Genomic DNA, 10,168 nt, shown 5'->3' with positions numbered 1-10,168 from the left:
TTTCATAATAAAAAGTTGAAAAAAAAAAAAAGCCTGCCTAGTACTCTGAAGACCAGAGAGGTGAGCAAACATAACAGCAACAGACATGAACTGTACACCCACTATGGGCAAGGCTCTGTGCCAGGCCTGGACGACAGAAAGAGGCAGACGCAGCCCCCTGCTCCAAGAGCTGGGGAGGTAACATATCCTCATGACTGAATGTAAGGAGTGAAGGACAAAAGAAACAAGGGAGGGCTGGCCTTGTGGCTTAGCGGTTAAGTGCACGTACTCCGCTACTGGCGGCCCAGGTTCGGATCCTGGGCGTGCACCGACGCACCACTTCTCTGGCCATGCTGAGGCCGCGTCCCACATACAGCAACTAGAAGGATGTGCAACTATGACATAAAACTATCTACTGGGGCTTTGGGGGAAAAACAGGAGGAGGATTGGCAATAGATGTTAGCTCAGAGCCGGTCTTCCTCAGCAAAAAGAGGAGGATTAGCACGGATGTTAGCTCAGGGGTGATCTTCCTCAAAAAAAAAAAAAAAGAAACAAGGGAAATCCCAAATTGAACCTGGGAGTCAGACAGATGGTGTTCCACTCGCTCACCAGTCGAGAGGTGGGGTCAGGAAGCTCACTTCAGGTAGCAGGTCAGATGCGGAGGGAGAGGAGGAAGCGTGTGAGAATGGAGTCTGGTTTGAGGCAAGATGAGACGGAGGTGGAGGCAGAACTTACACAGGAGATGTATGTGGATAGTCAGGGTCTAAAGAGCAGGTGAAAAATGAGGCTGAGATGATCACTCAGAAGATATCACCAAAGAAGCAAGAGTTGCTATTCAGAGTGGGAAAAGGGAAAAGCCTGAGTCTCAGAAGATATCAACCATAGAGAAAGAAGAATAGTCAGAAGAGGGAAAAGGTGATGAGGAAAACAGGAGTAAACACATCTTTCCATTTCACAGATTGAGGAAACCGAGGCACCGGGAAGTAAAGAACACTGCTTGGGCAACAAGGCTGTAAACCTCAGCCAACGCTTCCAGGTGACAACCGCTGTCTGTACCTGCGTAGCTGGGGCAAGTACTGGCTGCAGAGCCTTCGGAGGCTCAAAGAACTGCAACTTGTCGATATGCTTCTATGTTGAGGCCCTGGGACCACGGTAGGGTGGCTGGGGACCTGGTATGGAGGCTTCTGGGGGCAGTCATTCTGGAGCCAGCACAATGCCTTTAGCTGCTCTAGTCTCTTCTGGGCCTCCAGCAGCCTTTGATTCTTGATGATTCTCTCTAGCTGTAACGAGACCCTTCTTCGCCGGATGTTCCGCTCTGCTGCCCGAAGAGCGTGTCTCCGCAGAAGTTGCAGTCGCACCACCCTCTTCCGGCTTCGGGCCAGTGGGGATGGTTGAGTCTCAGGACCTGTCTGAAGCCAGGCATCAGGTGGCAGAGAAGCCTCAAGTTCTTTCTCTGCTACGTAGTCTTGCTGTTGCTGCTGCTGCAACCTGGCCAGCCAAGTCTCTTCTCTGAGCAGCCACTGCTGGTCTGGGAACCAAAAACACCCTGAGAGAAAGTCAGCACCTCCCACCTGCCCGTGGCTGCCTGGACTCAGACACTTCTGGCCATGGCTGGACCTGTACAGAGTGAAAGAGCAGGCCAGGGCGATGCGGCAGATAAGGGCTACAGGGCCCTCTGGGGCAGGGCTACCAGGCCCTTTACCACAGGGCAAGGGAACGAAGCCCCCAGGCCTCAGCACAGTAGTGGGTGCATGCTAGAGCAGGCAGCAAAGCGTGGGCACATGCACAGGTGAGGAGCGAGCAGGAGGTCCATCCCTCGGGGGGTCAATAAGGAAGGCAGCTTCCTTATTCTTGCTTCTAGCCCCTTGTAAGAGCCTCTGGTCTCTAAAAGGGGAGAGAACACCTAATACCAAAGATTCCATCATATCACAAAGAAAACAAAGGAGAGAACACAGAAGGCTGGGAAGCATGAAGAGATGAGAAGGTGAAGCAGACACTGAGCAGCAGGCACCTACTGTCTTTAATCTGCCGGCTGGCGCTCGCCTGGTTGACTTCCAGTTCCTGTTTGGCTCTAATCTGTCCCGCTAGGATTCGCTGCCTCAGATCCCCCACGTAGCACTGCTGCTGCTGAATCTGGGCCCTATGGGGCGTCTCTCCAGCCCTCGGTGGCTGGTGGTCCTCGTCACTCTGCTCTCCCAGCACTCTCCTGTCACAGAGGGGCTGGGGTTACCCAGGGGAAATCCACACCCAGCTCCGTACAAACCAGTGGCCGTCTCAGCCCCTCTGAGAGAGCCCTGGATTCAACAGGGCAGAGAGGGCTTTGGACTTCTGGCAACTTGGGACACACAAGCACGGCGTCACAGGCAGCTCATGATGTCACAGTGCAGGAGGGGAGAACATCCTTAGACAAGCATATTCTTAGATTGCAGGTTTAGCAGAAACATAAATTCATTTTGGTTAAGGAAAATATCCAAGAAAGTAAAGCAGCTGTTTTTTAAAAACATTTCAGCTAAATCAAGAAGCTTTGTCCTTTAAAAAAGAATAACAAGGTATCTGCCAGAAATAGAGTAGAGCAGTAGCTCCAGAACCATTATGGGAATGGAAACTTTCCTACATGTTCAGAGGTTACGGCTGTGCCTCCATTCCCTATGTGAGCTGGTAGGAGGAGGCAGCCAGTCCAAGCGAGAGAACTGATCCGCACGCCACATCTGTGTGTGTGGCAGGAGACCCAGAGGAGAGCTAGGTTCCACTCAAGGGCTCTTCTCCGTGAACGAGCCCTATAATAGGGTTCAAGAGTTTAGAATCTCCCATACCTTACAGAGATGTATGCTGAAGCATCTCCTGGTGAAACTGTCTGGGATTTGTTTGGATCCAGTGCGGAGGGGTGGGGGAAACTGAGTGGGGATATAAGTGAAACAAGATTAGCCATGAGTTGATCGTGTGTGGTGTATTTGGAGTTTTCCATAATATAAAGTTTAAAGAGAATTCTAGACTGCAGTCATGCTTTACTCGGCCACCGGGTTCCTGACCATGGATGAGTCAGAGCCTTCTTCTGAAGACTGACAGCTTCCACCTGCATGCTAACCTTTCCCTGGGTCACACATGGCCTTCTATGCAAGGATGTCACATGCTATTTCCACAGGGTCTCTCCATCCCTGTCATTCGGGTTTCTACAGGAGCCAACTGCATGGGCACTTAAGGGTGGCAGTGGGAGGGGGAGTGGCTTGGGAAGGGTCAGGATCTGCCAGAGGCTAACAAAAAAGCCCAAATCTGGCCCTGCTTAGCCTGCCTTCAGCCCTCATTCTAGTCCCAGGATGCCATGACTCTCAGGCTTGGAGAGGCTCCCTCAAGGACTTGACACTAGAACCAGATCTCAGACAGTGTGAGCAACGTGCTCTAAGGGGTTCACTCTGCTTAGGAGATTTACCACTTTGTAGAGCAGAACGAAATCACAGAGAGTATCAAAGCAGAAGTCCACAAACTAGAGCCTGTGAGCCAAATTTGGTCCACTGTTTTTATGAATAAAGTGTTACCAGAACACCACCACACCCATTCGTTCACATATCGTCTAGGCTGCTTCTGCGCCACACTGGCAAAGTTGAGTAGCTGCAGCAGAGACTGTATGGTCCACAAAGCATGAAAAACTATCTGGCCCTTTGCAGAAAGTTTGCTGCCTCTGTCTTAGAAGAAATTAAGATTTTTTAATGTAGCCTTAGGAGGACAGTGAAGGATGGATGTATGGGAGGCTGAATAGATGGATGAGGGGTGCATAGGTGGGAGATGACAGAACTGCAGTCTCTTCTCTGGAAAGGAGGCTGTGAAGTGATTCAATCAGCAATGGGTCCAAGGACTAGGACAGGCCCAGATACTTGAGCACGTGTGCTCTGGGGAAGGCTCGTGCTGACTGCTGTGGGCAAGAGGCCAAATACATATAGTGGGATATACAGAAAAAAGGAAAGGCACCCTTTGTCACATGTGAGGCAAAAGGCCAGGGAGAGCAGTTGGAATAAAAAACCAGTTAACACCACATGAAAAGAAAAAGCAGTTAATAGAAAACATTTTATACATATATTTATATGTATCATGCCTGAGTTACTGCTCCAAATTTTGTCTGACCACAGACATGGCTGAATTACAAACATGAGCCCATCAGAGGGTCTTAGACAAATTCAGCTAAGACTCAGACCATCAAATGCAAGGGGCAGGGAGGGGATCTTTATTCTAAATTCCCTGAGAGTATTCTGCTTCCTTCTCCATCTCCCAACCCTCAGATTTACAATTTGCTTCTCCCTAGAGGAGAGCTCCCTCTACCCTTCCCCTAGGAAAGCAGCAGCTAGCCAGTCAGCCTCTGCTGACTCTTCATAGCAGCAACGAAACCTGCAAGGAGAGGCAGTCTGGGAGGATCACTACAGACACAGCGTATTCACTCGGATGCCATGTGCCGTCAGACTGAAAAGGGCTCCTCTGCTAAGCACATGAGCCAAGTTCCCAGAAAGCAGGTGAAAAAGAAAATACCAACCTTATGCTACATGTCTGGGTAGATTACCCAGGGCAAGTCTTCCGTTACCTGCCAGCCAAGCACCTCTGTCTCTCTCAGATGACTGCCCTTCATCTTGGGCGGCTCCAGCACCCCTCAGCTACTGCCTGGTCCCCTGCTTGCCACGACTCCATTGCGCCCTCCTGGCTGCCTTCAGGGTCTGACAGCTTCTGCAGCAGAATGCAGCAGCATCTACTCACTAAGGCAGCAGGGCCATGACAGCAGCGACAGTGTCTCCTGGGCTCTAGGCACTTAAGGTTAAGCCCCCAAAATTCCAAATGGGAAAATGCGAAGAATATGGGCATAAACAGTTTTCAAGGACAAATTCCTCTCTGCTCCAGATCACTCCTGCAAGGAGAAAAGGAGGCAGACTGGCCAATTTCCCCTGCCTCTGGAGTCAGCTCGGGCTTTGCAGGCTCCCCACAAGTGCTCCTCCAGAGAGAAAGAGGAGGGAAAGAAAGCCTAGGACAACAGGAGGCTTTGGAGCCGACCCCACCCAAGAGCAGATGAGACACTCTCACAGAAACACAGCCACAAACCCAGACTGGGAGCCCAGCTGACAACGTGCAGTTTTCTCCACTCTCACGGGCTCTCTCCCTGGTCTCTCTGCCCAGTCACAGGCCTGAGCCTCACACCACCCCACTTCTACCAGGGGCTGTCAAGACAGATGCCGGCTACGGTAGCTGGGCAGGACTAGCCCAGCCCACAGCCTCCTAGAGCTGGTGCTGAAGAGTGGAGGCAGCGAGTGGGAGAAGCCTCGATTCTCCAATCCCTCTGTGTCCTCTCCGAATGAAAGGTGCATTCTTGGTGTTACTGAAAGGTCACGTCAGTGCCCATGGGACTGGAGAGCCCGAGAAGGCCTTAAAAAAGCAGGAGAAGACCAGTGCTCTCTGGGGTAGGTGGGTCAGCTGGGGCAAGATGGGAGGACAGGAAAGTGAGAGGGAGGCTCATTCCTCCCTTTCCTCCTCTTCGGGGAGCTCCCCACAGGAGTCTCCCAGCAGTGGGGATGTGGGATGTCAGGAACTGGGCAAAGCACTCACAGGTACCTGCTCTTTCAACCTGTATCACAAGGATCCCTGGGAGAGAGATGGTAGTATCCTTACTTAGAGGTGAGCAAACAGGCTCAGAGACTCAGTAACTTCCCTAGGGTCACACAGCTTTTCTGTCGTAGATCCAGGAGGTGAAGCAGCTTTATCCAACATCCACGGCTCTGTAAGTTGCAGAGCCATTCTCTGTAAACCTCTGAACTCAGGGAAAAACAGATCTTCAGCATGTCTTCCCAATAGAAACCTTACCTAAGACAAGGCCTCCTTTCATGACTTCACTATAAAAAGGGAGGGCCACTCTGGCAAAACAAAAGTCCCAGCCTCAGTCCTGAGTCCACCTTGGCCTTGATACGCTCCACCCTGTGTTACCTCTTCCACCTCACCCGTCACCCCACAGAGCCCTCAGTCACTTGACACCAGGGTCATCCTCCCTTGGACTCTGGTGCATTGTCCTTCAGCTCTTAGCAGCCCTCCTGTGAGGATATGCCTGCTGTTCAAGCTCCCTGTGTGAGACCATTTCTGCTCTTGCATCCAACATCCCTCACTAGCAAGGTCAGACCCAAGACTATCTTCAGTTGCAATCAAATGCTCCTGGCCTGAGGTAAGAGCAGCTAGATCCCTCTGAAGGAACCAGGGGCCCAAGGGCCATCACAACCCTCCCAGGAGCCATGTGCTCACAGTGCTGGACAGCCCCCTGACACCAGTGGTCTCACAGGCACCCTGCTGACACTTTCTAAAGGAAGTCCCCAAGGCAGAGGCCACTTTGGCTTATGAGAATAGAAGGATACCACTGTTCCCAGTATCAAATCCGCAAGGCATCTAGATCTGGGAAGGAGATTCTATGTAGAAATGGATGAAGAATGACTCTGAAGAAGAAAAGTAGTTGCCACCAATCACATATCAAACTTTGACTCCAGGCTTCACAGTCACAATGCAAGTAAAGTGGGTACGAGAGGGCAGCCCCCCAAGATGTTTTCTTATTATTCCTGGAGTTCCTGCCCCTCTTATGCATAGTTCTAGACCCTTGGTTACGAGGAAAAAAGGATTCTCAGTCTCACAACATCTTTAAAAACTCAAAGGAAGTTATAGCCCTGGAAGCTAACTGACACACACCAGCAGTTTACACACAGGTAGCCAGAATTTAAAGGGTATATAGGGAGGTAAGTTCAGAAGCCGTATCAAAGATATCTACAAACACATCACATTTAAATCTTGTTAACAGAGGAAAGTGGCCATAGGAAACATCAAATGATACTCTTCTTCCAGTGATGAAGAAAGTTGCAATACCGAATAGGAAATGAACGAGGGCCAAGATCACTTCTCTGCCAACTATCAGGTGAGCAGCTGGCTGAGCATCTTCAAATCACTTGCCCAAGTTGGTTCAGACATGCTACACTCATCTCCTCCCCACTCCATCTTGTAATGGACTAAAGCAAAATCAGTGGGTTCCGCAGCAAAATGAGCAGCTGTTTTCTCACCTTTCTTTCCAAAGCAAAGGGCAGAGACCCAACCGGGAGGCAGTGACATCTCCATCCAAGTCCAGCCATTCCAAAGAGCCACTGCCACCGACAGCCTCTCCGACCTGGGAACAAGGAAGAAAGCACAGTGAGGCCGCTGTCATCACCCCCACCCCAACAGACCAGACAAAGCTCAAACTCCTCCCCCAGAAAGGAGTAGCAGGGAGGCCAGCAGCCACAGAGAAAACACAGCGTGCTAACCTGCCTTCTCTGTCGAAGGACAGCAGCCTCTGCTGGGTGGTTGAATCGGAACTTCTGTGCTTTCCCCAGGGTTATGACGGCTCCTGTGGCACAGAGACAGATGAGAATCCAATCAATAGTTCTGAGTACACATTATGTGCAGGGCATGGTTCTGCGAGACAAAGTCCTGCCCTCAACAAGTTGATAATTAAGCTGAATCAATAAAATATGTACTCATTGGATATCACACAGCATGTGCACTGCATTAATGAAATGAACAGGAGGAGCTCTGGTACTCCAAGGGAAAGCAAGATGAGTTCCAGCTGGAGTAGTCAAGGAGCGCTTCATGGAAGAAGGGGAATCTAAGCTCAGCAACAAAGGACAGATGGAATTTGAATAGATTAATAGTAATAGTGATAGTGATAGTAATAATGATGAAGAGTGTTACTGAATGCCAAGAAGACTGTTAAGAACGTTAGTACTACTGAGTTAGCTCATTCAATCCTCACAATGATCCTATTATTATCCCCATTTTACAAATGAGGAAACTGAGGCTCAGAGACTTTCCCAAGGACACAGAGCTAACAAACACAGGTACAAATTTCAGAGAGTCATTCTCCACTCTAGGGCCCTAGAATTGGGGCTTCTTTGTTTACGGAAAGAGGATCATATTAGGAAATCTTCAGATCTCTGGGTGTTCCATCTTTAAAGCCTGCTACACTGAGCTCTCTGAGTCTGGCCTATGAAAATAGAGTTGGTCCATCACTCATCCTGGCATAAACAGGGCTGTAGAGAGTCCTACCTTGGGTCAGACGGCAGGAGGCAGTGACCTCCCGGCCATTGACTGTGCAGCGGGCCCCCTGGGCAGGCCGCAGAATGACTACCCCACAGGCGCTGGTGATAGTGCAGTGGTCTCTCTCAATCCACTGACCCTGCAAGACTACAGAAGAGGTGGGGGTCACTAGGGTGGAGGCACAGCCCAGGGAAACACTCTCTCCATTCTTTCTATGAGATCAGAATCCACATCTGGAAGATTTCACAACATGACACAAAAGGAAGATCCACCACCTGAAACCACCCAGACCTGGATCCTCCCACGGTGTGGGTCTCCTCCTCTCATGCCTTAGACATGCAACCTAACAGCAAAAGAGGAGGAGCCCCTTGAGTCTTCAAAGATTCCTTCCTCTCAGAGCACCATCAGGTTCCTCTGAAGAAACCTGTCAGGTGTGAATACCTGCCACAAAGCGTCAGACCCATATGCTCTGTCACTTACCAATGTCCTGTTCCTGGTCTGAGTCAATCCTTCCTATTTTTGTTGTTCCCTCCTAAAGGGAAAAGCAAAGCCATTTTAATGAGAATAAAAAGGGACACAGCCCTGCCCCCAAAGGAGAGTCCACCTGTTTGAGTGTCATCACTGTCTTCCCACAGCCATCCCAGCCTTTTCCGCACAACTTCTCAACGTTGGTCCAGGCTCTCCTGACTGCTCTGCCTACTCACTCTGCAGCCCGGGAAGCCCGAGAAGGTGGGGGCAAAAAGTATACGAGGAAGCAGCACCAGCTCTTTGCAAAGTCCAACAAGTGTTGGAAAACTCCTTTCTGTCCTGTAGCCTGAAGTTAGGGAGCAGCCATAGCTGATGATCAGAGATCCTGTAGTCTGAGGAAGGGGGCACACAGGGTATAGGTTTCTCCCAGGGGCTAAGGTTAGTGTGGTCCAAATTTGGTCCAGTCAGTCTCCAAGAGACCCGCGTTCTATGAAGATGTATGAAAGCACAGGATTTTTACCTTCTTGATCCGCAGATGAAGTTTAACAGACACCAGAGTCTAAGAAGGGTAAAGCACAAATAGGAGAAAAGCACATCTAGAATCAAAAAGGACTGGAAGAGAGTGTAAGAGAGGAGGGGGAACTGCAGTTAGTATAAGTGAATCACTGGGTAAGCAGAAGACAAGGCCTTTTGGCCCTAGGATTATGGCAATTCTGTTTAAGACCACACAGCTCCGTTTGAGGAAGGCAGCCACGTGGCAACAGAAATGCTGAGTTTAGATACACAGTTACCATTTATTCAATAACCATTCAGTATGTCCAGGCATTGCGCTGAGCACTTTATAGACATCTCTTATTTAATCCTTTAACAACCCCAAATGTAGGTATTATTATCCCCCTTTTATAGATGAAGAATGTGAAGCTGATAGGGGATACATGGCCCAGGGAACCCACACACTAAACCGGAGAGCTATGGCTAGAATTCAGGTCCCTCCAGGTCCTGAGCTCATGCTTTTCCAATACCTCATCATACCGCCTCCCCAGTAACTGATGTTTTCAAAGTGACCAGAGAATTCCACGGTAGGTTTCACTATCAGCAGCCAGAGGGAGAGGTCCCTGCAGCTCCCCCAAAATAGCTTGTGAGAAGGAAGCCTCCTGGAAGTAATGAATGAGGCTCTGGCCTCAGTGTGCCCCGCGCCACACGCACACCCACAAACAGCCAGGTCCCAGCCTTTCCTGCTCAGCCACTGAGGGTCACACAAGCCAATGGATGCTAGCTTCCAAACGCCACCAAACAGAATCAAGACCCCTCAAGTGGGTTCAGGGTCACTCTGATGAGGAGGCACATTCCTCCCAAAAAGATAAGGCCATAGCACATCACAACTTCTAAATCTACAGGGCAGAAACTACCAAAAAACGTGTTGGCAGCTTGTTTAACAGGGACTGAGTTGGCGTCTGTGCTTGCTGCCCCTGGCCTCTTTTTGCCAGGAGGGTCAGCGGCACAAAGGGGATTACGAGGATGAAATCCAGGAAATCAGTAATCTGTCCTCCACCCACCCTTCCCTGTGCTCCCTTCCCACCCAAGGTGCTTCCCGAGGTGACTCAAGGGAAAATAGCTTCCAGACTAGTGCTGGGTCTGCAACAAGTTA

General features: G+C 50.1%; 1 protein-coding gene across 6 annotated transcripts in view; it reads right to left on the bottom strand.

Annotated features, from left to right (window-relative positions):
- STARD9 (StAR related lipid transfer domain containing 9) overlaps positions 1-10,168 on the bottom strand; it is a 114,557-nt gene that overhangs the window by 29,990 nt on the left and 74,399 nt on the right. For 5 of the 6 annotated variants that reach the window (XM_058541357.1, XM_058541360.1, XM_058541361.1 and 2 more), the window contains 7 exons: positions 8,533-8,584; positions 8,062-8,199; positions 7,281-7,363; positions 7,041-7,144; positions 2,793-2,873; positions 1,995-2,185; positions 1,036-1,507 (listed from right to left, as the gene is read on the bottom strand). In XM_058541357.1, coding sequence (XP_058397340.1) covers positions 1,036-1,507; positions 1,995-2,185; positions 2,793-2,873; positions 7,041-7,144; positions 7,281-7,363; positions 8,062-8,199; positions 8,533-8,584 — 1,121 coding nt within the window. The remainder of the gene's footprint in view (positions 1-1,035; positions 1,508-1,994; positions 2,186-2,792; positions 2,874-7,040; positions 7,145-7,280; positions 7,364-8,061; positions 8,200-8,532; positions 8,585-10,168) is intronic. The other variant, XM_058541363.1, reaches the window with a different exon arrangement.

Source organism: Diceros bicornis, chromosome 5, assembly GCF_020826845.1.
Source record: "Diceros bicornis minor isolate mBicDic1 chromosome 5, mDicBic1.mat.cur, whole genome shotgun sequence".
Classification (NCBI taxonomy): Eukaryota; Metazoa; Chordata; class Mammalia; order Perissodactyla; family Rhinocerotidae; genus Diceros; species Diceros bicornis.
This window is presented reverse-complemented; position numbering and strand designations above follow the sequence as displayed.